The sequence below is a fragment of the Lynx canadensis genome, chromosome B1 (genome assembly GCF_007474595.2).
Source record: "Lynx canadensis isolate LIC74 chromosome B1, mLynCan4.pri.v2, whole genome shotgun sequence".
NCBI lineage: Eukaryota > Metazoa > Chordata > Mammalia > Carnivora > Felidae > Lynx > Lynx canadensis.
This window is the reverse complement of record NC_044306.2, coordinates 51,712,096-51,739,451: the sequence shown is the minus strand read 5'-3', so window position 1 is coordinate 51,739,451 and position 27,356 is coordinate 51,712,096. Positions and strand designations below refer to the sequence as shown.

At 46.6% G+C, this 27,356-nt stretch overlaps 1 protein-coding gene across 1 annotated transcript; it reads right to left on the bottom strand.

The window, feature by feature from the left end:
• Nucleotides 1-27,356, bottom strand: CB1H8orf74 (chromosome B1 C8orf74 homolog). The gene is made up of 4 exons (XM_030311880.1): nt 27,309-27,356; nt 25,568-25,760; nt 2,999-3,402; nt 1-237 (listed from the first exon to the last, which is right to left on the bottom strand). The coding sequence occupies exons 1-4, from the start codon at nt 27,354-27,356 to the stop codon at nt 1-3; spliced, it is 882 nt and encodes a 293-aa protein (XP_030167740.1).

Sequence of the window (27,356 nt, the reverse complement as noted above, 5' to 3'; positions counted from 1 at the left end):
CTACTTCTTCTTTGCTTTTGCTTTCTTTCCTTTGTTTGTTTTGTAGAACTTAAGAGATTCATCTTGGCCTGGCTGGCCAGTGATAGAGAGGGGGGAAGGGATAGGAGCATTGAGGTTCAAAGTCTTCTGAAGTTTCAGGTCCAAAATATCAAAAGTTATCTGTATCTCATATTGCAGCAGCTCCTTCAGGCATTCAGTCTGAATGTGAATGACCTCATCAATGAGCTTTTCTAACTCCTGGAAGAAATAGAACATGGCTGGTGATCAGAACTCTGGGGAGACTGAGGCTATCTGCAGATATCCAATTCTGAACACATCCACTCCTTTTTCTGTGTTCTAAACCTTACATTTCCCCCACCAGATCTCTTGGTCACCCTTCTCACCCCTACTCTGTGCTCTGAGAGGCTAACTTATAAGGGCTGCCTCAACCAGCTACCTTGACCTATGGCTTTGAGTTCAGCCAATGGGAGGTACTGGCAGGAGATCTGAGCCTGGGAAGAGAATGAAGTCTCTCACCTCCTTCAGGATCCACTGTAGATTGTCCATGACTCTAACCCTCTGCCTACAGCCTCCTAACCCACAACCCTCTCCTACAGCTCTCTTTTTGGATTCCAGTGACTGTTTCTTTCCTTCTCCCATCAGGCCTACTGTGGCAACAACCCTGTTGGACTGTGTCATTGACTACTAACATTGTTCTGGGCCCATAGGCTAGTCCCATCTTCTCCTATCTTCTGGTCAATGAACTTTCCATTTGGATATCATCCCCCTTCCTTCCCCTCCTGCCCTCATCTCATTTTTACATCTCAAAGTTCTAGTAGCAGCACTGTCAGAAGGGACAGTGCAAGTTGCTCAGAGAGTGGGAATGTCCTCCAGCCAGCCAGCCATGGAAAGAATGGAAAGTCAATCACCATCTGCCATGTTAAAATGAGACCCTGTCTGTCATCTCAATCAGGATTATGGCACCATGGAATCCTGGAGACATGGACCATGTAACTGTGTGTCTCTAAATTTCCTGCTTGAGGAACCAAACAGCAGAGGAGAGTTTGTGCTTGTCTTGAGGGTGTCAGGGGACATACTTAGAGTAGCTGATGCCTAGAAGACATTTCTTTGAGATCTCTTATTTTAACTAAAACCTAGTGTAAAATCTTATATTTGCCCCAGAATATCTCCTTGGTTGTTTTATATAAAAGTAATGTTCTTCCCCTAAGTCCTTGGGGAGGACTGTGCTCCAAGAGGATGTACTGTGTTTATCCTATGGTGTTCAGTGTCCCCACCTCTGGCACACAACCAGGGGCACACAGTGGAAGGGACTCTAGTCCACGAGCTCCACCAGGCAGGGACCAGCAGCAAAGTAATGGGGGCTGGAAGAGGACCTGGGAGGGGCAGGGAAGGACAGCAGGAGTGGGAGGGAAGGCAACACCTCCCATCCATCGCCTTGTCCACATGTTCTAGAGCAAGGTCCCCCAGAGGAGACAAGCTATTGCTTAAGTTCTTTTTTTCTTTAAAAATATTTTTTGATAGGGGCGCCTGGGTGGCGCAGTCGGTTAAGCGTCCGACTTCAGCCAGGTCACGATCTCGCGGTCCGTGAGTTCGAGCCCCGCGTCGGGCTCTGGGCTGATGGCTCAGAGCCTGGAGCCTGTTTCCGATTCTGTGTCTCCCTCTCTCTCTCTGCCCCTCCCCCGTTCATGCTCTGTCTCTCTCTGTCCCAAAAATAAAAATAAAAAACGTTGAAAAAAAATTTAAAAAAAAAATATTTTTTGATAGAAAGCACAAGCAAGGGAAGGGCAGAGGGAGGGAGGGAGAGAGAGAGAGAGAGAGAGAGAGAGAGAGAGGCAGAGAGAGAGAATCTTAAGCAGGCTACATGCTCAGCACGGAGCCATACGCAGGGCTCGATCCCATGACCCTGGGATCATGATCCAAGCTGAAATCAAGAGTCAGATGGACACTCAACTGCCTGAGCCACCCAGGAGTCCCTGTTGTCTAGGTTCTGTTGGGTCTTTCTTTGCTGGACATCTTACTGCACTAAGATTACCTGGCAGCCCAATGTGCTATTTCTCTGGGAGACTTGACTTAACCTTAGAAGAGTATCATTTATTCTATTGTGTTAATTGCTTTTTAGAGATTTTCCCCATGTTATAATTCACAGGGCTGTTCACTCTTTGGCTGACTTTGAAACACACAGGCCCTGTGACTCTCCACCCCCACCCCAGCATATACCAACATATGCCCTCATGTGTACACATATGCAATACTTGTCTCTGTGTTCAAAGATAATGCAGCAATGATGATATTAGTGCCTATGTTTAGTTAAAAAATAAATTTGGACTCTTCCAGGCCCTTAAGAAGTTGATTGCCCTGGGGCCAAGATAGTCACCATTTAGTAAAGAGCTGGTCATTGAGACTCTGGCTCCTCGAGCCTCTGTGGCCTTAAGACTGGTCAAGAGGGCAGCCCGATTTCTTCTATCCATGCCAGACTCTTCTAGGTTCTCCCTGGACCACTAGCCCCACCCCTTTGCCTACCTCAGCATATCACTCACATTGGGCTGTCCCCAGTGGACCTTCCTTTGTCACCTTCCCCCACCCCCAGGCCTCAATGGATGCCAGCTCTGCAAGTAGATGAAGGGCACTGAGACCATCTGTGGTGGTTCAGATCCTGGGCTCTTCATTAGACGTTGGGATCCACCAGGCCTCAGTCCAAATGTAAACAATTCTACTTGCTAGGTTGGTGACCTTGGGCAAGTGGATTAAATTCTCTGAGCCTCAGTTGTCTCATTACTAACATGGGGACAAGAATTATACCTCACAGAGATGTTTTGTGAAACATGCATGCAAAGCCTGTGGCTAAAGCTCAGTGACTGTCCCCTTCTGCCCCGTCCCATGTGTGCAGACCATGGAGTCCTGTCTGTGAGTCTGACTCCAGCTTTGATGTGCTCTTGGTAGGAATGCGCATTTGTATGTGGTAGGTGAGCATCCTCCCACTTCATGGGTCCAGCCTTACCTCCCTCTTTAGAACCCGGCTGGGCTGCTCAGACACCTCAGAGAACGTTTTCTGTAGCTTGTGCTCCTGCTCCAGGTGCAGCGCCTCCTTCAGGAGCAGTACATTGGTGCGTTTCTGCACCTCAGCCTTACGGAGCTCCGCCATCTGCTGCTCAAGCTGCCAGATGTCCTTGTCCATGCCCTTGGCCAGCGGGAGGGGCTGGGGCGGTGCACATACTTCCAGGTGGTTGACAGTCAGGTTGACTTCCTGGTCCTGGCCCAGGACATACTGGTAGAGTTTGTAGTGGCGGATGAAGGTGTTGTGGAAGTAGTCACAGAGGGCCAGCAGGTGGGTGGTATTGAACTGTCCCTGGTAATCTCTGAGTTTGTTCCCTAGGATTGTCACTGCCTCAGTGATGGAGCAGCCTGTGGGCACAGAGGGGCTGAGCATTGAATGTGAACTGAGGTAAAGCTGCATTGATAGGTGATCAACATAGGTTCTGAATCTAGGCACCATCCACCCATCCACCCATCCATGCACCCATCCATTTCCCATCTGTCTGCCCATCCATCCTCCCATTCATCCCCCTACCCACCCACCCATCCATGACACCCACGACCCCAGAGCCCATGTCCTACTAGTTATTCTATATTACCATTTATCAGTTCTTAAAAATTATGGAGTAGAGGCACCTGGGTGGCTCAGTTGGTTGAGAGTCTGACTTCAACTCAGATCATGATCTCATGGTTCATGGGTTCAAGCCCCTCATCGGCTTACTGCTGTCTGCACAGGGCCTGCTTCAGATCCTCTGTTCCCCCCTTTCTTTTCCCCTCCTCTGCTCATGCTCTGTCTCTCAAAAATGAATTAATATTTTAAAAAAATCTTTAAAAAAGGCTATGGAGTATATCACATTTCTCCTTTTACCTTGGCTTCTAGGAAGTTCAAAGCCAAATTTAAGTAGTAACTTACTTTATCTCATTTTTTAATATGATTATCTCACCCCTTACCAATATTTTGACCTTTAACTCTTATTTTGAAGGTTTACTTCAGCTGTTCTTTATGTTGTTTCCACTTGAAACCCTTTGGAAAGGAAATGAGGGTGTAAAAAAAGGGATTCTGATAAGAGTAGGCTATGAGATGGCTGGAGAGACAGATGTCCAGACCACTGTTATCTTGGAGATGTGTGTCACAGATTTAGGCAAATATTGCTTCTATCTTGCAAACAAAGATCAGCTCTGGGATTACACCATGGGCAATGCTCCTGAGCAAACCATCTTCTCTCACCCCCTCCCATACACTCCTTTTGCTCACAACTTTATCAAAAGCTCAGGGTAGTGTGATCAAGGAGGAAGGACTCTTCCCAGCATGTGATTGGGTCTTAACACAGGGGGAGGTTCAGTAAAGGGTCATGACTGAATGATGGGTATGCCTTGATGAACAGACATTGGGCAGAGAGAGGGGCAAGAAACAAGGGACAGAGAAAGAACATGCCTTAGCGTAAGGAGACCTGAGTCCTCACACAGATGCCATCCCTGAAGTGCACTGTAAATTCAGTCAAGTGTCTCTTGCTTCCTGACTCAGTGTCTACCTCTGTAGAATAGGAGCTTGGGCCAGCTAACCACCAAGTCACATGATTTGGGGGATTCAGTTTTATCTACTGAAGGGAGAGATTAAGTATTGCATGCAGGGAACCTGGCTTTCCTCCTGGAGTGGAGGCCCAACCTGTCTGTAGATCCCCCTCCTCGTCTCTCCTATGTGAGGCTCCCATAGGGCCCTAGTGAAGTCTCTTACCTTCCTAGCCAGAGGGCTCCTTTCTCCTTTAGGAGGAGCTGTCTCAGTCTTGCCCTTGTAGTTGCTTGTAAAGTCCTCCACACCCCACCCCCACAATGAACATTGTATGTTCATTTTGGCTTCTCACTCTTGGCTCTGTATGGGAATATTTACCTCAAATCTTCCCAGAGTGCTGAGATGGTAAGTTATCACTGTCTTAGAAAAACATTAGTAGATGGAGCACTACTCCACTTTTAGCCTCATTTAGAATGTGCTTGGGAGTGTCACTTGGATTTAGACTTCAGTCTTCTGGGTGAGGGATGAAGAGAGGCCTCTCCAATGTGCAGAACAGGAGGTTGGTAGGCTGTGTTTTCCCCTTCTTTCAAGGCAAATCATCAGGCTCAGAGGTCCAAGAGAGTGCTTCTGTTTCAGGATGGTGTAGAGGGAGGGCACTGGATTTGGAGGCCTGAGACAGTTCTGTCCCGTTTTAGTTGTGACATTGGGCCTTCATTCCCACAGATGTAAAATGAGGGATAATATTTAGTTGATAGGATTTTTATGAGGATCAAATGGGATGACTTGTCCAAGTGCCTGATACAGAGCCTGCTACAAGGTAGTGATCAATAAACAGTGTAGGGAAAGAAGAGTTTGTTTCTGCCCTGTGAGAAAAGTCTCTCCTGGCCACATATATCTTTCCTTCTTTCCATTTCTCCATCTATTCATCCACCTATCAATTCACCCATCCATGCATCTATCCATGAATGCATGCATGCATCCATTCACCCTCCATGCATTGCATGCATGTATCCACTTTTCCATCCATCTTCCACCCATCTATCCACCCATTCATCCACCCATCCATCCACTCATTCACCCACCCATCCACCCATTTATCCATTCATCCATCCATCTATTCACCCATCCACCCATCCATGCACCCATCCATCTGCCCATCCACCCTCCCATTCGTCCTCCTACCCACCCACCCAACCATCCACTCAAGATTAATTTGTCAATTGTTACTGAGTGCCTATTAATTACTAGGAACTATGCTAAGTCAATACTATGGCACTACTGTGACAAATAAGACACATTCTTTGTTTCTAAAGTGCTCACAGGAAAGACAAACAAGTAAATGTTATGATATGTGTGTAAAGAGAAACAGAAACAGGTGGAGAGGAAGGTTCAGTTGAGGATAGGGATTCCCCTGGAGGAGATAATGCATGAGCTACATCTCAGAGGCTTAGTGGGAGGACTGAGCCAGTAAAGATGGTGAGGGAGGCATTTTCTGGGTACAGTCTGGGTGAAAGCATTGGGGCAAGAAGCTGTATGGCATGGGTGGGGAACAAGCCTGGGTTTGTTATTTTTGGCATATAAAAATGGAAGCAGAAAATGGCAAGTGTTGTGTGGAAAGGTAGGCAGAAGACAGATGGGAGGGCCTTGAATGCTGCATTCAGAAGTATTGCATTGTAGGAAGTGCAGAGTCTGCCTAGCATTGTAGGAAGATTGTACACATGGTCATGCTTGCCTTGAGCTAAATAACATTGATGTGGTGTTGGTGCATCGCATTGTCCGGTCCAGATGGGATTGTTGTGGCCTGAGACTGCCAAGTCAGCAGGTGCGGGCAGATTTGAGTGGCAGGACTGATGGTCCGATGTGGAGTGTGGTAGTGACCTGCAGATGCTTACATAAAAAGAGTGGTGGGACCACTAATAGAATATGATACAGGTGGCACATTCACCTCTGACATGACCCCTGCCCTCAGAGAGATTCCAATTTGTAGAAGAGGTGACAAAAAGATGACATTCCCCTTTTTATGCTCAGTCCCCAGCACAAGGCTTTGTGCACAGTTGGAGCCAATGGGTAGCTAGTGAGTAAATGAGCAAATTCTGATATTAAGTGCAGTGACAGAGTTATTCATTTATACATCCAACAAGTATTAGGGACTTTTCATGTGTTAAGACCTGTTCCAGGTTCCAGGGAGGCAGTGAAGGGCTAAGGAGAAAACACACAGAGTATAACTCTGTTCAGGGTTCTTCAGTCTGGGCGGACACGGAATAGGAAGAAGTGACTTTGTTAGGGAAGTCAAAGAGCAGTTCTCTGAGAGGGTGATGAAGAATCTGAGATGAACAGTGTCAGAGGAGTTACTGGGCAAAGAGAGGTAGGAGAGAATGAATCAGGCAAGGGCAACATCATGTGCCTGCAGTTGGAGAAAGCATGGCCCATTTGAGAAACCAAAAGACTGGGGGTGAGGGGCTGTCAGGCTAGAAGGCAGCTGGTGAGAGATTCCCTGGTTCTAGAAAAGGTTGGGTGGTGGACAGCAGCCCAGTGGTGCAGGACCTCCTAAGACCCTATGGGAGGAATTTGGTCTTCAGCCTAAGAGTGATGTTAAAACAATGACCCTTTCGCAACATGAGTCAGATCTTGGTCTTCCTCTGCATAAAACCCTCCTTTCCTCTTCTCCTTCTGCTTCTGCCTGGCACACTGGCCTTCCCTTATTTTTCCACCATACCCTGTATTCCCTTGTGCCAGGCCTTAGGCTTGGATGCCATTCCTGGCTGATGACGTATTCTTCACTCCCAGGATGCCACCTTCTCACAGACACCTCCCAGACCACCCTACCCCCAGCCCATCCTCCAAATATTTAATGTATGAAGGAAAAGTTGAAAGTTAAGGTTACTGAAAACAGTTTTAAAAATTAATTTTGTAAATTTTTGTCAAAGAAATGGCAGTTTTGAATGACATTTTAAGATTTGATTGCATTGCTATTATCGTTATGCATCTACATAAATTGCTTCTTTGCATGTGTAATTTGACAATTACAATTTACATAAGTGAATAAATTATATTAAAATTACTTAGAAGTTACAGTTGTAACATTAAATTAGATGTTGATAGCTTTTAAATTTTGAATTTAACTTAAAAATTTTCTTTAGTCATCTTTAACCCTGCATTACATACAAAGAGTAAGCTTTATATGTGTATAAAGCAGACATACATACAACACAAAATCAGATATACAAAATATTTATGATATTAAAACTAGATAGTAGGTCATTAAGGAGTAGGTCATTAGGGAAAAATGTCTAGAATGCCTCCTCAGTATGATCCAGCAATTCCACTTCTCAATATATACCCCAAAGAAATGAATTAAAGATCTTTAAGAGATCTGTTCTCCCATATTCAAGGCAGCATTATTTACAGCAGCCAAGATATGGAAACAACCTAAGTGTGCTGATGGATGAATAGTTAAAGACATTGTGAGATATATAGATATAGAATATACATAGAATTCTATTCTATGATCTATATAATCTCTCTCTATATAGGATATATAGAGAGAATATCTATCTATCTATCTATCTATATCTATCTATCATTTATCTAGAATATTATTCAGCCTTAAAAAAGGAGGGCACTTGTTGGGATGAGCACTGGGTGTTGTACACAAGTGATGAATCACTAAATTCTACTCCTGAAATCAATATTGCACTATATGTTAACTAACTAGAGTTTAAATAAATTGAAAAAAGAAGTAAATCCTGTCATTTGCAACGACATGGATGGGCCTGGAGGACATTGTGCTAATTGAAATAAGAAGGACACAGAGAGACAAATACTGCATCATCCCACTTATATGTGAAATCTAAAAAAAGTGGAACTCATAAAAGCATAGAGTAGAATGATGGTTGCCAAGGGCTGGGGGGAGGGAGAAATGGGAAGATGTTGATCAAGGTATATAGAGTTCCAGTTATGCAGGATGAATAAGTTCTGGGGATCTACTTAGTGCTTAGAGCTAGCAATACTGTTTTGCATATTTGAAATTAGCTAAGAGAGTAGATCTTAAATGTTCTCACTACAAATAAAAGTGGTAACTATGTCAGGTGATGATTATGTTAATTAGCCTGATTGTAATAATTTCACAATGTATATCAAAACATTATGTTTGTACACATTAAATATTTTTCAATATTAAAAAAAATGTTTATTTATTTTGACAGAGAGGGGGAGAGAGAGAGAGAGGAAGGAGTGGAGAGGCAGAGGGAGAGACAAAATCCCAAGCAGGCTCCACACCGAGCATGGAGCAGATCCTGATGCGGAGCTCGAGCCCATGAAACATGAGATCATGACCTGAGCTGAAATCAAGAGTTGGATGCTCAACTGACTGAGCCACTCAGGTGCCCCTATTTTTCAATGTTTTTATTTGTCAGCTATACCTCAGTAAAGCAAGGAGGGAGTATTTCACACACACACGCATTCAGGAAACAAATAAAACAGCTTCTAAGGGAGGCAATAATGGCAAGAAAAGAGATGCTGCTTTTGCATGGTAGGGTGTGAAATGCATTCTCCCCATTTTCTGCTTTGCTTCTCACTTGTGTCACAGATACTCTGCAGCCACCAGGACAGCGACCTAGGCATTCCTTGACTTCTCTCTTGCGCTGGGAAATATCTGGCTAGGTGGCTGATCCTGAAGACCCTTTCATTACTGAATAGTGGGGAGGGGCCCAGGGCCAGTGGAAGCCCTGTGTTCCACAATCACCTGGATCTTTCTAAAAATACAGAGCACCCCACATCTCAAAAGAAGGAAGTGCTGATTCCAGGGTGGGATTGGCTTGGGAATTGTTGCTCCTCAGTTATGAGCCAGATTGAGCCGAAAGAACTCAGATGTTGACACACGGGGGCCATGGAGTTATGAAATGCCCAACTTGCAAAAGGATGAAACCAAAGCCCCCAGATGCTCTGTTCTGCTGAGTGACCTTTACACAAGACACCTGTCTCAGGACCCTCTCACCTGTCACATAGTTGCCAGGTCCCTTCCTGCACAGATGTGAGCTTTGTGCTGCTGGGATCCCGTGGGCATTTTGTTCTTTTCTCTTTCGCTTTTGGAGAGGGTTGGTTAAAAATGACACAGAACGTACAAGTCTCTGTTGTTGTTGTTTTTAAGGTGCTCAAATACATTACATAACGACATAACAAGAGTTGAAGATTCCTCTAAAAGCAGCATGCAAGCAAGTACCCATGTTTAGGATAAAACTGGGCACTGAGGTGCAGAGAGGAAGAAGTGAAAGTACAAGGAGATGGGGTAGGTGCTCTCATGGGGAAGGCATCCTGACACAGGATGTGGGGGGACAAGGAGCCAGGGAAGGTTTCCCACAGAGAGGACATTGGAGCCCAAAGGAAGAATGGGGAGTTTGGCAGAAGATGGTAGGGAAGGGCCCTCCAGGTGGAGAGCCTGCAGAATAAAGGCTGGAAGCAAATAGGGTACAGTGTAGGCATGTGCTTGATCCACATGGTTCAGAGTTTCTGGGAAGAAAAGCTGGAGTCTGGGGGACCCCCCAGGGGGACAGAAGGGCTTGGCATCATCAGTTTGCAAAGGGCAAACTCGTATATGTTACATGAAAGAGCTGGACTTCAAAACAGAAACCAGGCTCTTTAAAGAGGATTCATGGACCCCAATGTTGGGCTTCAGGACCAACTGGCATCTTCTGAAATTGTATCCAGAATTTCACATGCACTTTTTTTCCCCTGGGGGTGGGGTGTGTGCATAGAAAGAATCATCAGATTTCTGAAAGGAAAATTAAGAACCGTGGCCAAGAGCTGCAGAGCCACTCAGAGGTCTTAAGCCGAGAAGGGAGAGCTCAGATGGGCATTTAAAAGGGATGGTGGTGGTGTGTGACGGCAAAAATAATCAGTAAAGGAATCTCAGAGACTGGGGGACCAGGGTTGGTTTCTGATAATCAAAGCTGGACTCCAGGTTGGTGTGGAGGCGACTGTGTGAAATTTGTGAGGTGAATCGTTGCCTCTTCTCTGGGCTCTGCGGAGCCGAACAAACATACTGGAAAATGCTGTCCCTCCTCCAGCCTGGCTTATGAGTGGACGGGGCTGGGATCACCTGCATCCTCCAGATGTGGGTGGCCACAACTGCCTCATTTGTCAAGGCCATGGTTTTCTCTATTCAGCCCCTGGGCAGCCATGCATAGAGGCCAGGTTTGAATCAAGAAGTCTGAGGGCCCAGTTGTGCTGAGTGACCTCAGCAAATGTTGGCAAGTGCTCCCAGCTGCCTGTCATCCTGGCAGGTGCCCAATTATGGGTATGAGCTATGGCCTTAGCCTCAAGGTCATAAAATGCAAGAGTGGACCTCATCCAGGGTCACTGGGGAAGGAGTCCCTGGGCTGGTTTCTAACTTCCAGCCCCAAGACTCCTTGGCCAGCTCTGGTTTTCAGCAAAGATCATCCTAAGCTGGCTCATGAGACACACTTTCTTGGCCCTCAGACCATTCTCTATTTGCCGCAGGTTGAGAAGTTCCGATGACTCAGAAAGCCAAGGATTAAGTCTCAGAGAGAAGCCTCTGGCTGCCGGGGGACAGATCTGTACGTGCAAGTTGCTCTTCAATAACAGGGAGTGGCTTTCATTTGCATTGGCTGCTGGGAACTTCCTGAAGACAGTCCCCAAGCCCCTGGAGGCCAGCACCTGCACGGGGACGCAGGCATGGGAGAGGAGGAGAGCAATGAGGAGGGGAAGAGCAGGGGGTGGGATGACAATACCAGATGCTCCAGAATTAGGGTAAAAAGGCACTGGGCTTGGACCAAGCACTCTGGGCGCCTGCCTCCCGCTGCCCCTCATGTTCGGGGTCTGGGGCTGGATGACAGCAAGGGAGATGTGCCATGTCCTGGAAGGGTTGGGAACGGTGAAGAGGCATTGTTCCTTCTGGGTGGGTGTGAGGGGGAGGATCCAGGTGCCACCAGTGCCCCCTGACAAACCAGTTTGGTTGCCCCCGCCTTGGCTCAAAGGGGAGGAACAAGTCAGGCTGCAGCGTGGCTTGCTTACCTTTCTGTGCACCTACCAGGGCTGACCTGGGATGGTGGAAAGCAGATGAAAGCACAGAACCTTCATCTCCACCCCCATCCTGCATCCTGAAAGCTGCCCCCTGCCCATCTTTCTGCTCATGGTAAGGTTCTGCCAAACTCATTTACACCAAGGTGCCAATAACAGTGACAGCTCACGTGCTTTCCTTGAGGCAGCGGAGGACTCTTGTTGAGGGAGCTCCCACTGGGTGCTGCATGCCCTGGGTCATCTCGTTCCACCCAATCCCTCCTAGCTCTGTGAGGCAGGGGTACAGGCACTTTACTCGTGAGAGAAACTGAGGCTCAAGGACTCAAGGGGTTTGATTAAGGACACACAGCTGGTGGAGTGGGGAAGCCAGAATTCAAGCCACTGCCTGGCACAGCCATCTAGTCCCAAGCAGCTTTGGGCTGTCTTTGTAGACCCTTAGAGATGGACACTGGAAGGGGCCCCCAATCCTTTCGGACACAGTTTTCCAAAGGATGTTTTGCAATAGGTATTACATAGAAACCAGTACTTCAAAGCCAGAGACCTTGAAGATATGTTGGATCAAAAGATATGAAACAAGGCCCTTAATATGCTAGTGGGCTCAGCAAATGGCCCAAAGGGGTTGAGCATCTGCAATATTTCTCAAATTTATTTGAGGTAAATGGTCTTTCGGACCAAGGAGCATATTTGAGCAACTATTGAGCTAGTCTAGTCCTTTCATATTAGAGATGGGAAACTGAGACCCCTCTCTGCCTCTATGAACCTGACTGCTCTAGATACCCACACATAAGTGGAATCATAAGGTACTTGGTCTTTTGTGGCTGGCTTATTTCATTTAGGGTAATGTCCTCAAGGTTCATCCATGTCAGAATTTCCTTCCTTCACCAGGCTGAGAAATATTTCATTTTATGCATAGATCACATTTTGTTTGTCCATTCATCTGTTGATGGACAAAGTAGCCCATACAGATGGGTTGCTTCTGCCTTTCGGCTATTGTGAACAATGCTTCTGTGAGCACAGGTGTGCAGATATCTGTTCAAGTCCCTGTTTTCAGTTCTTTATACAAAGAAGTGGAATTACTAAGTCATGTGGCAGTTCTATGTCTAATTTTTTGAGGAGTCTCCCTACTATTTTCCTGCCCATGGTATTTTGTTTTTGTTTTTAAGATAAACCAAGAGTCACCTTAAAGAAAAAAATCTACTCCAACAGCAGGACTGGAAAGATTATGTTGATCTTTTAAAGATTTCCTTGCTATTCAAAGTCCTGGGACTCAAAAAGGGCAAACACAGGGCCATGTATTTTAGATTGTCATGAACTTTGGCCGAAGCTCTTCTCATTGCTTAAAATGGTCCCCTGACCTTGTCTATTTAGTAAATGCACCCCTCACTCTTCCTCACTTCCATTCCTCAAGAAGTTTGCATGATTTTTTTTACTTTAAAACATTTTTTAATGTTTATATTTGAGTTAGAGACAGAGTGTGAATGGGGGAGGGAAAAAGAGGGGGAGACACAGAATGTGAAGCAGGTTCCAGGCTCTGAGCTGTCAGCACAGAGCCTGACCTGGGGCTCGAACCCACAGACTGTGAGATCATGACATGAGTTGAAGTCAGATGCTTAACCAACTGAGCCACCCAGGCGCCCCTGGAATGCTTTTTTATTTTCATTGAAAAGGAAGTGTTTTTATTTTGATTTTTTTTAAGTTTTAATTTTAATTCCAATTAGTTAACATGCAGTACTATATTAGTTTTGGGAGTACAACATAGTGATTCAACACTTCCATACACCACCATGTGCTCATCACAACAAATGCACTCTTTAATCCCCATCACCTATTTCACCCATCCCCCTTCCCACTTCCCCACTGGTAACCACTAGTTTGTTCTCTATAGTTAAGAGTCTGTTTAAGAAGTTGGCACGCTTAATGCTACAGAGCTTTGGCAGGAAGAACAGATCTGGGGCCAGAAGGTCTCAAGGTTAATGCTGGTTCTGCCCTTATACTGTGTGATAATTTGCAAGTTACCTAACCTCTCTGAACCTCAGCTGCATCATTGCTAAATCCACCTACAGTTGCTGTGGACTTTAAAGGAGATGATTCATGAGGAGAGCTCAGCACATAGGGACTGCTGAGTGGATGTCTCATCTTCTTCACCCCCTAGCACAGTGCCCTGGAAATGTTTGCTGGAGGATGGCTGACTGAGTGCAGTGGATTAGGCTGATTCAGGGAGGAAAGTTCAGAAGGCAGAACAGAAGTCTTCAGATGGAAGTCTCAGACAGGTTTCAGCTCAGCAGCAGAACATTCTAGAAGCAAAAGCTTTATTAGCAGAGCAGTCTAGCTTGAGGAGTTAGAAGGCATTTGGCTGGTAAGAGGATTCTTGAATAATGTGTTTGTTGTGGCGGTGGTAGTGGGGCTTGGATCAGGTGAGATCTTGGGTTTCTTTTTGATTCTCAGATGTTATGGTTATTTCCATGGAGCTGACGGTCCTCCATAGCCACATCTGGGGCACTGTGGGTACCTCGTGGCCAAGCTCTGCAGCTGTCTCAAGTTTAGTGAAAGGAGTCCTGACTTTTGATCTTCATCATCATCCTGTTGTCATCATCCCTGAGTTGAAAACGACCAAGGAATCCCACTGTCTCAGGGACCTAGACTAAAAATAGACTATATTGTATCTGTACCGTGTCCCCTCTAATGTTGGGGGCTCTGAGACTGACCAGTATGTCCAGCTGACTGAAGAAGGACATGGGAAGTTAGAGGTAGAGCATGAGGTCACTCCAAAGGGCCAGAGGTTGGGTTTAAGGCACCAGAACCACCCACCCGCACACAGGTGGCACATCCAGGCCAGAACACATTACCCAAAGGGCATGGCTCCTCTTTGCAGCTGGGCCTGTGCCACCCACCACATTGGAGCCATCCTGTTGAGGGTCAGGATCCCAGGTACATGCTGTAACTCCAGGTGACCCACTTAGGAACCCCACCCCCAGGTGTTCCACACCTGGTTCTTCCAGGTGTCTCCCTCTTCCTGCATGCAGGCGGCCTCATTCTTCTCATCGCAGGGTGCTTTCCCAGGCTTCATGCTTCTCAGACCCTCATGTGCTCTGTGTACAGATCCCTTTAGTCAAGATAGAAGGGTCACATGGCAGGGCATGTGCTCTGCTGTCAGACAGACCTGGGTTCAAATCCATTTACTGGGGGTGTGACTTAGGGCAAGTTACTTAACCTCTCTGGGCCTCAATTCATCATTAAAATAATGGGTATGATGCAAGATCATGGTGAAGATTATAAATGCTACATGCAAAAATGCCAGGATCATAAAGTCCTCACTGTTGCTCCCTCTACAGGATGTATGCTCCTCCAGGGAAGTTTGGGGAAGGTTTCTATTGCATAGTCTTGATTTCTGGCTTCCTAGCTGGCACAGTCTCACCTGGAGAGCTTTGACCTTACTTAGCGTTATGGGCTGAATTAGCACAGCATCCCACACAATTCATATGTTCAAATCCAAACACTCCGTGCCTCCTAATGGGACTGCTCTTGGAAATAGGGTCTTCAAAGAAATAATTAAGATTAAACGAGATCATGTGGGTGGCCCTAATTCATTATGACTGGTATCTTTACAAAAAGAGGTTAGGACACATACATCCACATAGGAAAGGCCATGTGAGGACACAATGAGAAGATGGCCATCTGCCAAGGAGGGAGGCCCCAAAGAAACCAACCCTGTTGACACCTTGATCTTGGACTTCCAGCCTCCAGAAATGTGAGAACAAAAATGTTTGTTGTTGCAAGTGCCCCATCTGTGGTATTTTGTCATGATGGTCCTCACAGATTGATACGCTCAGGGAGGTATCTATGAAATGGCAGTTACCCATTTGCCCCCACAAAATGCTCTCTCAGGATTTCAACCAGTGGCCTCTGTGGCAGCTTCCATTCTCCATCAGCAAGGAAGTTGCTGCCAAAGGCCCCTCCTTAGAGTCTAGTGGGAGAGGCATTGAAGTCAGGCTGCCCCAAGGAAGTTACCTTCCAAGAAGAATGAAGGTGCATTTTCTCTCTGGGCTGGTCCTGAATTGCTGGAGGCTCTCCCATATGGGATGCGGTACTTGGGGGCTGGTGGAGTAGACCCTGGGCATGGCCATGAGTATTCTGGTAGGAAGAACTCACACAGATGAGCTTAGGCAAGTAATGCGTCCTGCCAGCCCCAGGCTGCTGGGGGAAGGTGGGGTGGCTGCCTTCCATGCTATGGCTGCCCAGATGACATTTTCTGGAGAATCAGGAGTGGCCATGGATGGAACTACAGATACAGTGCTATGACCCACTTCCCTGGCCACCTCATACCTCTAACAACTGGCCAAGGCCCACTTCCTCATGGCTTCAGGATATGAGGGCCAGGACAGAAGGAAAGAGGTACTTCTAGCCCAGAAGTCTAGGTAAAGTATCAGAGAGAAGACCAGGGCCTGCCAGACACTGCTGATGACAGATGCCACAGAGGCTGTTCCCCTCCAACCCCTCACCTGCTGCTACATGTGAGTCAGAGATAGGATGTGCAGGGCCTTCTGGGCACCCTAAATCTCTGCCACTCCTGTATGCAAAGTGGGAGACCTCAGGGTTCCCATATGTCCCAACACCTCTCTTCAGACACTCAACAGGGTGTGCAAAATCTGTCCACTTCCTGCGATTTCTTCCCACCAGGACAGAGTTGGCAGTCTTCTGTTCCTCTGTGTTGTTCCTGGTGACTTCCTCCCAGGCCCTACAGAGACAGAAGGATGGGATCTGCCCAGGGCTTCCTGGAGGCTGGCAAAGGAGGTGCAGTTGACAGGACTCTCACTTCTAGCTTGGAATTGAGACCAGAACATCCTGGTGAGCCATTTGCCAGGGCAGAATCAGCTTATGCTTTTGAATAAGGGCCACTCTTTCCCTCCTGGTACTGAGGACTGATTGGGCCAGGAAATAAGCCCAGCTGGCAGCTGGCCTGTCAAAGCTCTGAATCATTGTTGTACAAACATGACCCTCCTTAAATACTGTCCACCAGCTTTGTTATCTAGTATGCAAACAGAACTCAACCATCCTTAGCCCCAGATTAACAAAAAACAAACAAATAAACAAATCCCTGGAGAATCTCCCTTCCAAGAAGAGTGACAATCCACTGTGGAAATCAGCTTGCGCATAAGTTGGCTGGTCAGTAGGACCCTGCTGTCTGCATCCTGTATCCCATGACCTATGAGGAACTGACTTGCTGTCTTACCAGCTCTTCCTGCCCCTTGCTGTCTGGGTCCCCTAACAAGGGCAGTGAACAGATGCCTTCTCCCCTATGCTGTTGGGCAGTGGCGCTTCCTCACATATGTGCCCAAGGGCAGGTCATGGATGCTGGGTGTCTCCATTAGGGGCCAGGTTTGAGGTTATCTGGACCACCATTCTGTTGGCCCATGATTTGAATGCATCTGCAATCCTGCCTGCAAGGTGAGGGGAAGACAATAAATGGCACAGACAGCTAGTTCTCCGAGGGGCAGCATGTAGCATCTTCTAGCCCTGGACTTCCAGCACCTTCTATTCATCTCACCTCCCTTCCATGTGTGATGGGCACACGGGAGCTAACACTTGTTGAGCACTCACTATGTGCATGTTACTGTGCTATACATTTTGTAGGCCCTGTCTCGTTTAATCCTCCCAACTGCTCTATGAGTTAGAACTATTATGCCACCCATTCTAGAGCCAAGGAAATGAAGGTGTAGAGAGGTATAGTAACACATTAGTAAGTGGTAGAGGTAGGATTTGAACCCAGATCTTCTGACTTTAGAGTTTGGTGCTAATCACCCCACTGTGCAGCCTCTAATATCACCTGGACATGCAACTCAATGAGGTCACCCTGGATGAGTCAAGCACCCTAACTTCCTCTCTGCATACAGGGCATATCATCTCCATGGGCATCAAATATCTATTCATTCATTCATTCATTCATTCATTTTCTTCATTTAGCACCCACTGTGTGCCATATACTGTGTTTGGTATGGGGGTATTAATAGAGGGAGAAAAGTGAAGTGGGCATAGACCCCTCTCCAGGAGATCCAGCCTCCCCAGGGTCTAGCCTTCCTTGCTGTCTAACTATAGCTCTTTGGGGGAAGAGTTTAGATCTGAATAGAGTACGAAGGAGGACACCTTGATATAAACAGCGTTTGAGAAGGATGAACAAGGTGGCCACCACAAGCAAGAGGGTGCTTGCAGGCATGTGGATGCCCAGAGAGATGTAGCCGCAGACATCCAGGTATAAAGTGTTGAGGGCATTGGGAAGGTGTGGCCATGGCTGGGAGTGGGCCTGACGTGGGAGGTTCTAAGGATGGCTCTGGGTGGCAAAGTCTGGGTACCTGGAGGGTGAGGGGATGGGATAGGGTGTGAGAGTGTGAGAAGGCCCTGGGATGATCTCAGAGATCAATGTAGGGGGCATCTCAGAGGTAATGGACAGCATGGGTGGACAGGGCCTGGGGAGGGGCAGGTTAAGTTGAGAAAGGATTTGGAAACACCCTCCAGCAAGTGGGACTGATGTCAGGTGCCTCTTTGTTCAGCTGGACACTTATTCATTTGGCCCCTACTGGGGTTGGATCCAAGGTTAGGAGAGGAGTTTACCCAGAGCTGGTAGGCACCTGAAGGAGCAAAGTGGGCCAACTCCTTAGAGAATATGGTCCAAACCTGGGTAGTGTGGCTCAGATAACACCAGATAGGAGAGAAAGAGAAGATCAAGATTGGGTTAGGAATTGGGTAGAATGGCAACAGAACTAAGTAAGCAAAGGCAGGGGTTTTGGGAGCAAAGTCAAGAGGAACAAACCAGGCACCCTCAATGAACAGGACCGAATGGCTGTCTCCTGCTGCAGGTGTAAGACCTACATTTCTGGAAGGACAGCTGAACCCATGGGAGTGCCTAAAACCCCCGAGGAATGGGTATTATAATATTAGCAGTCAACCCACTGCACATTCACAGGGCTTCCTATGTAGCAGTCACCGATCCAAGTGATTTACATAAATAGACTCATCTAATCCTCACAAAGATCCCATGAAGTTGGTGCCATTTTTGTCCTCATTTTACAGATGAGTGATCTGAAGCACAGAGAGGTTAAGGGACTCTCACAAAGTCACACAGTGAGGAAATGGCAGAACCAAGCCTTGAAGCAGGGCCCCAGCAATGTTGAGGACCAGTCCAGCCTGATACTGGGGTTGACTACAGACTGAAGAAGAAAATCCCTGGGAGTAAGGAGGCTTCAGATGAAATTCTATCCCCTGTTTTGGGGGTATTGATGAACTTGTTCATGCTCTCGCTAGTGTCCCTGGGCTGGATTTCCGGGAAGCAGTGTGGGCATGGCTGCCATGGAGATGCTATCTGGGCCAACCTGACAATCTTCAGGTGTAACAGCCACCATCCTGAATGGCACCATGAGGGGCCCAAGGTGAACAGGACCTAGCTCAGGAGGCCTGGTTCTAGTGTGGCTCTGTACCCCTGGGTGCTTCCACTGCACACCGTTGTCTACTCCCTGCAAACCCACAGCCAGCCTGGTGTTGCTCTCGAGTCAGCTCTCACAATAAGTCAGTTACCTGGGAGCCAAGCTGGGAACAGTCTTGTCTGCCTTTTTCCTGCGCCCCCACTTCCTGGACAAGCCTGCCAGTTTACTTTACCTCCGGGGCCTGCCTCTGGCTGAAGTGTCAGCCCTCTTGCTTTCAGTCCATTGTCCTGCCCACTCCCCAGGTCACAGGGTCTGCCAGGCAGTGCTGGCAGCTGGGTTTCTCTGCTGCCCTTGACAGGAGCTGATGCTGCTTTTGTACATCTGGAGGCCGATCCATCGTGGATGCTGCATAAAGTACATGCAGCCACATCTGATCATGCCATCTCTGAATCACATCCTGTTCTCTCAAGCCTTGGGTCTTTGTCCCTGTGGTCCCCTCCTAAGAACAATAGCTGACTCTCACTGAGTACTTACGCGGCACCAAATGCCATGCTATGGGCTTTATGTATGTAACCTCGTTTAATCCTTAAAACAACCCTAGCAAGTGGGTGCTCTCACTTTTTCCACTTTCTAGATATGTAACCAGAGGCTCAAAGGCGATGCGACTTGACGAGGACCACACATCCAGTAAGGGACTGAACGAGGACTGGAATGTTTGCTTTGAGTGCTGAACCTCCTGATGGATTCTATCTTCAGTGAGTCAAATTTCAGGCATGAGGGGCCCACTTAAGTGCTTGTTCCCACTCAGTGTTTGTACCAACCATGTTTCTTAAATTTTGAGATGATTTAAAGGTAAGAGAAAGAACTTGTAAGGTGGAGAGCCCAAGACCAAGATTTAAAAGTTGTTAGGAAGAGAGAAAGATGGGCCAACACTGACAAGATGGAATCCATGCAGATAATTGTAAAGTCCTGCAAGTTCACTCAAAACTGCCATTGCACAAGGGCAGGATGGGAAAAATCATTCACATGTGGAACTGCCTGCCCAATATAAATCAGTGTGACTTTGATGTTGATAAAGTAAGTGCACCTATATACTATATAAACAGGAGCATCATCACCAGGACAGAGGAGATAATAAAATCCCCGACCCCTTCACTGACCAATTTTCAGGTTTTTTTTTTTTTTTAATTTTTTTAACGTTTATTTATTTTTGAGACAGAGAGAAACAGAGCATGAACGGGGGAGGGTCAGAGAGAGGGAGACACGGAATCCGAAACAGGCTCCAGGCTCTGAGCTGTCAGCACAGAGCCCGACGCGGGGCTCGAACTCACGGACCGCGACATCATGACCTGAGCCGAAGTCGGCCGCCCAACTGACTGAGCCACCCAGGCGCCCCGAGGTTGTTTTGTATTTGTATTTGGATGACATTTTAAGAACAATATTGACAATCACAAGTTTGCCCAGAGAAGGACAGCAAGAAAGAGCAGTGTTGGGAAGGTAGGAGGAAAGGGCCTGTGGAAATGATGTCACATTAAAATGATAAAATTGGGCTGCCTGGGTGGCTCAGTTGCTAAAGCACTGACTTTGGACCAGGTCATGATCTCCTGGTTCATGAGTTCAAGCCCCGCATTGGGCTCTGTGCTGATAGCTTAGAGCCTAGAGTCTGCTTCAGATCCTGTGTCCCCCGCCCACCCCCACCCCCGTCCCTTCCTCACTTGTGCTCTGTCTCTCTCAAAAATAAAATAAATATTACAAGAAGTAAAAAAAAAAAAAAAGTGATAAAAGCAACTGGGAGTTGATAGTCACATTAGATAAAGTGGATTAAATATCTGCAGGACTTGCATTCTGGGTCCAGGTGACAGACTTTGAACATTCTAGTAAAAGGTGCAGAAGGCAGATGTAGCTAGATATAAATAAGACCTTCAAATAATTGGTATGGTTTTACAAAGGCATGAGTGGCCTTGGAAAGAGGGAGCACCCTGTTGCTTGCAGGGTGTCTGCAGAGGCTGGAAGAACCTTGCTGGCTGGTTGAGGGTCTCCCTACAGTAGAGGGAATTGAGTGTCCTTCCAACTGCAAGGTTTTAGGAGTCCACAAGACATATATAGGCTGCATTGGCTGCATGCACTAACCAGATATGATGAAAGCTCCAGGGTGTTCTAATCTCCTCAGTGTGAAGATGGGTCTGCATCGTCATTGACTGTTTTTCACGGGCCCAGCCTGTGGAAGGCTCTGATGGAAACTTGAAAGAGCCCGAGTTCCCACCTGCTTGGGGCAGACATTCTTCTTCCCGCTCGTCAGTGTTTGTTCTGGCCACAAGCCACTGCAGAGCTCAGCCGAAGGGGATGAACTCTGGTACCTGTGTATTGCTGTGAGCAGCAGGGAGTGGGACCCAGAGGGATTCCAGGAAGGCCCCAGGGGTGGGGGCTAGGGGGTGGCTGGTGGGAGATGAAGTTTCCCAAGAATCTCTGAAGCCAGCCCAGGAGCAATGCCATGTCTGGTTCAAGCCTTCAGACAGGGATCACTGGTTTGGAGGAGAGAAGTAAAAGGGCACATTGGCAGCATAAAAAATAAAAAGAGGCTGATCCACATGCACATAAGATGTGCGATTCAGTGGCAGCCACTAAATGGCTTGAAGCAGAGGAGTGATGGGATTTTATTTATGCCTGAAAAAAAATCACTGGGCAGTTCAGTGAAAGGCTGCAGAGGTATAAGATTTGAAAGCAGTGGGCTGGTCAAGAGATGGAGGTGGGTTAGAAAGGGTGGCAGACAAGGAGCTGGTGAAAAGTGGTGAGCTTAGGGAAGGACATTGAGGCACTGCTGACTGGACTGGTGGATGAGCTCTGGGCACATAAGGGATGGGGACCTGATGCACAAGGGACAAAGCATCATGTGTCCTATTTGCTTGGCAGCTGTTGGAGACCTTGGTCAGAAGTCCAGAGAATTTCAAATGTGCCACATGTTAAAGAAAATATTATGCTTAAAAATTTTCAAAATAAAGAATCACAGAAAAGTTTCAAAAAGAGTTCATCATCAGGGCTGTGTGGTATTGGCAAAAGAAAAAACAAAGAGATCAATGGGGCAGGCAGAAGAGAGTCCAGAAATAGACCCACACAAATATAGGCAACTGATCTTTGACAGAGGAGCAAAGACAACACAATGGAGCCAAGATAATCTTTTCAACAAATGTGCTGGAACAACAGGACATCCACATGCCAACAAATGGAGTCTAGATACAGACCTCATACTCTTCACAATATTAACTCAAAATGGATCACAGATCTAAATCTAAAATGCAATACTATTAAACTTCTAGAAGATAACATAAAAAAACCTAGATGACCTTGGGTTTGGTGACTACTTTTTAGATACAACACAAAGACACAAAGACATGGCCCATAAAAGAAGAACTGGTTGGGGCACCTGGGTGGCTCAGTCGGTTAAGCTTCCGACTTCAGCTCAGGTCACGATCTCGCGGTCCGTGAGTTCGAGCCCCGCGTCAGGCTCTGTGCTGACAGCTCAGAGCCTGGAGCCTGTTTCAGATTCTGTGTCTCCCTCTCTCTGACCCTCCCCCATTCATGCTCTGTCTCTCTCTGTCTCAAAAATAAACAAACATTTAAAAAAATTAAAAAAAAAAACCCATAGAATGCACAAAACCAATAATGAATCCTAATGTAAACTAGGAACTTTGGGTGATAATGATGTGCCAATGTAGATTCATGAGTTGTAACAAATGTACCACTCTTGGAGGGATGTTGAGGGAGGCTGTGTGTGTTGGGTGGGCGGGGGTGGGGGAGACAAGGTTTCTGTGGGAAATCTCTGTACCTTCTGTTCCATTTTGCTGTAAGAAATAGTCTACTAAAAAACAGCACAACTGAAACCATAAAACTCCTACAAGAAAACAGGGGGAAACCTCCTTGACATAGGTCTTGACCATGATTTTTTGGAATAATACCTAAAGCACAAGCAACAAAAGCAAAAATAAACAAGTAGAGCTACATCAAAGTAAAAGGCTTCTGCCCAGAAAAAGAAATTTTGTAGAAAATTAAAAGGCATACTATGAAATATGAGAACATATTTGCAAAGCACATTTCTGATAAGGTGTTAATATAAGGAACTCAAACAATTCAATAGCAAGACTCCCAATAATCTAATAAAAATGGGCAATGGATCTAAATAGACATTTTCTCAGAGAAGATATTCAAATGCCCAACAGATCCATGAAAACAGGCTGAGTATCACTAATCATTAGGGAAATGAAAATCAAAACCACAATGAGATATCACCTCACACCTGTTAGAATAGCTAGTATCAAAAAGACAATAAATAACAAGTGTTGGAGAGAATGTGAAGAAGAGGGACCCCTAATGCACTGTTCAGTGGGAATGTAAACTGGTGTAGCCACTGTGGAAATAGTATGGAGATTGTTCAAAAAATTAAAAATAGAACTACAACATACGATCCAGCAATTCCACTTCTGGGTATATATGCAAAGGAAATGAAACTGCTCTCTTGAAGAGGTACCTGTGCCTACATGTTCACTCCAGCATTATTCACAGTAGCCAAGTCAAGCCATGTACACAACCTATGGTCCATCAACAGATGAATGGATAAAGAAAATATGGTATTTTTTGGCCATAAAAACGAAGGAAACCCTACGTTTTGCAACAGCATGGATAAACCTTAAAGGCATAAAGACAGACACTATATGATCTCACATGTGGAATTAAAAAAAGAAAACTAAACTCATGGAAATGAGACAGACAGGTGGTGGTTCCCAGAGGTGGGGGGGGGTGCAAAATGGATTACGGTGTCAAATAGTACAAACTTCTGGTCATAAGAGAAATAAGTCCCAGGGAATTAATGCACAGCATGGTGATTACAGTTAACGATATCATGTTGTATATTTAAAAGCTGGTAAGAGAGTGGATCTTAAAAATTTTCATCACAAGAAAAAAATTGTAACTATGTGAGGTGATGGATATTAACTAAACTTACTTTGGTAATCACTTTGCAATATATACATATATCAAATCAGTATGCGATACACCTTAAACTCATACAATATTATATGTCAATTGTATCTCAGTAAAACTGGAAAAAAATAGTACAAAGAAATTTTTTCCAAGTACTTAAATGATCAGTGGCCCACAAAATGCCCCATCATCTCAGAATGTTTTCATGTAAATTACCTAACATAGGGCATTCATAACCACAGCCATGGTTCGGGAGATCTCCCTTGACACACCACTACTGTTTAACCTCCAGACCTCATCCAAGTTTTTCCAGTGTCCCTTATATCCCTTCATAGCAAAAGGACCCAAACTGAGGCCACATGTCATGTTTAGTGGCCACATCTCCTAGGTGGTTTTCAGTTTAAACCAGCTCCTCTGTCTTACCTTGGCTCTCAGGACCTTAATGTTTTTGAAGCTCACAGGAGAGGGACTTTGCTCAGTGACGCTAATTTAATGCTTTCTCGTGATTAGATCAGGTTCTGAGTCTTTGCTAGAACCATCACAGAAGGATGCTGGGTTCTTCTTTTGCATTCTACCAGGTAGAACGTGATTCTTAGTGTGTCCCTTTACTGATGATGTCTACTTGGATCGTTTCATGAAGGAGGTGTCTGTCAGCCTCACTCACATAGAAGTAGCCTTTTCCCCTTTGTGATCAGTAAGAATGTTGTGGGGAGGGAGTATGTAAATGTCCCATTTCCCATCAAGCATCTACCTACTGGTTGTGGTACTTATTGATTATTCCTGTCTGAGTATTACTATGATGTTGGCCAAAGAGGGGCTGCTCCAAATATTTGCTTAAGGAATGAATCTGCATCTCACAGCCCAAGATGAGGATGGGTGTGATCACATTCCCTTGTGCCAGGGAGTCACAGGGAGAGATATTCTTCCTCTTCTCATGAAGCCCAGCACAGGGCAGAGGTGGGAGAGATGCTCCCTCTACAAACTCACTTTACTGCTTTTCCCCTCATCCCTGCCAGCAAGCTGCTGCCTGTAAAGGATTCCTCCAAGACATTCAGTAGACCCAAACTTGATACTTGGAACAATTGTGGTCTTTCAGGAATGCAGTGGGGGGGGGGGGTGTGTCAGTGAACCAGTAGAGTGACACGTTTGATTTCTGTTAAGTGAAAACAAAACAAAAATTATGAATCTTGGCCCCTCCTCTTTTCACTAAAATAAAATCTGATTCCATTAGGAGCCTACTCTCAGCTAGCTGCCTCAGAGGTACTGATCAGATAAGGAAATTCATATTTAAGCATAAATGACTGACTGACCAAGAGACAAACATCCTGGCTGCTGTGTGAACAGCTTGAAGTTGTGCGAAATTTTAAGCCAGGGAGATAAAAATAAAGACGCAGCATGGACACTCAGTTTGCTTCAATTTCCAGAAAGCCTAGACAGGAAGTTTGTTTATGAGCATGGGAGGATGCTAAATGTCAGAGAAAGAAAGAAAGGGACTTCCAGCTCCTCACAGGGTTCCTGAGGCTGTGGACTGCAGGGGGGTCCTGTGCCCTGCATTCCCCTGCAAGCCTCGCTGACCCCTGCTCTGGATGCCCCATACCTTTGGTTTCCTTGAGCAGCTCTTCCGTGAACTTGACCACCTTGGCCACTTCCACCCATGGGAAACCTTTGCCCACGGCAAAGATGATGCTTTCGTAGAGGGTATCCAGCAGAATGCTTCTGCGGGAGTCTCTCACTTCATCAAACTCTTCCCAGTTCAACAGTCTCCGTAGGTGCTCCCTACCTTCTGGTTTCTGCAGGGCATGATATGAGGGATGGAGAGTGAGACTGAGGAATCAAGATGCTATCCTCACTGAGCAAATCACCACTGGGGTCCTCACAGGGCTCTGCATTGTCCTGAAGAGTGACCAGAAATGTGAGTATGCCTGGGGAGAATCATGCTTTCAGTTTTGGACAGCTCTCCCTCCCCTTTCTGGGAATGCACTGTTCTTTCTAGCACTGCTCCTTCCTCTCAGAGTTCTCATGCTAGTCATTGCAGCTTCAGCAGGCTTCAAGTCCTGAATTATGGTTCCTCCTTCCTCTTCTCTAAAACAAAAGTTGACTTCCCTATGAGTCCACTCTCAACTAACTGCCCCAGAGGTATTGATCTGATAACATAATTCATACTAAAGTGTAAATGACTACAAAGAAGCTTGGTGAGTCTATGTTTTAAAAGAAAGAATACGCCTTACTTGGTGAAAATTTGGGCACTCTAGCAGGTCAGGCAGGGAAACCTGATCAGGGAACTAGCCAAAAGAACCCATTTCACACTTGAGAGTTTGTCTGGCCTTTCCAGAAAGATTCTTATAGGTCATCAACAGATGTAGGAGAAGCAAGTGTCATTAAAGGAGGGAGTAAGAAAAGGTGCAGCATGAAGTGGAGAGCCACTGAACATGGGAACGTTGCTCCCTTGGGGTGAGGGAGGTTCCTGGCTGGGGGGGTGGGCATTTGTGGGGAAACTGTTCTCAGGGGAAGGTCCAGAGCCCAGGGATTCCTCTCTCACCACCTGACCCAGGCAGCCATTCCTTGCAGCGCTCACAGATCCCCAGGTTGGTGTCAGCTGGTTGGGAGATGTAGAGCAGCCAGTGAAAGCACATGTCCCAGGGCGGGGAGGGAGGCCCCACCAGGAAAGTTTTGCCTGGTGCCTACCCATCAGCTCATGGCTGAAGGTCAGAAGCTAACCTGTGCACATAGTTGCATGACTCCTCTTGCCTGAGCTCTGTAACAGTGCCCTGACACCCCTCTGTGGAAAGCCCTATTCTGGAAGGAGCCCTATTCTGGAAGGTCCAGGCCCCTCCTTACTCACACCAGTCACCATAGAGTTGGGTCTAAGAAATTGATGAAATCTGCCCCCTCCCTGCCTTAAAGCAACAGCCCCCTTCCCCCACCCCCACAACCACACACATTCCCTACACACATTGGCATATAAGCCCAAAGGGCTCACAGGGCCCTGAGGCTGACTGATAAGAGGTAGCATCCCATGGTGATCAGCCCCTAGGGCCTTCCTGGCCCTCCTCAGAGTGGAGGCAGGCACAGTGCCTTTATGGCCATATCCTCCTTCCCTTCAGGCAGGCTCTGTCCCTATAGGTTGGGAAAACAGCCTCCAAGCTCCAAGGGCTGGTAAGCCTTTGGCCTGGCATTCCAGCTGGCATGCCCCTGCCCCCCATTGTGGGCCTCCTGGGCAAGGAGTCATGTCCAAGGTGTCTATCTGAAGAAGCACTGTTGAGGGGCCACTTTACACACACACCTCACTCTTACATCACCGAGCAAACTCCTTTTTAAAAGTTAGGTTTTCTCTTCACCTGAAATTGGAAGACTTTTTTTACTCCCTGGGGTGTTAAGAGTGCCAT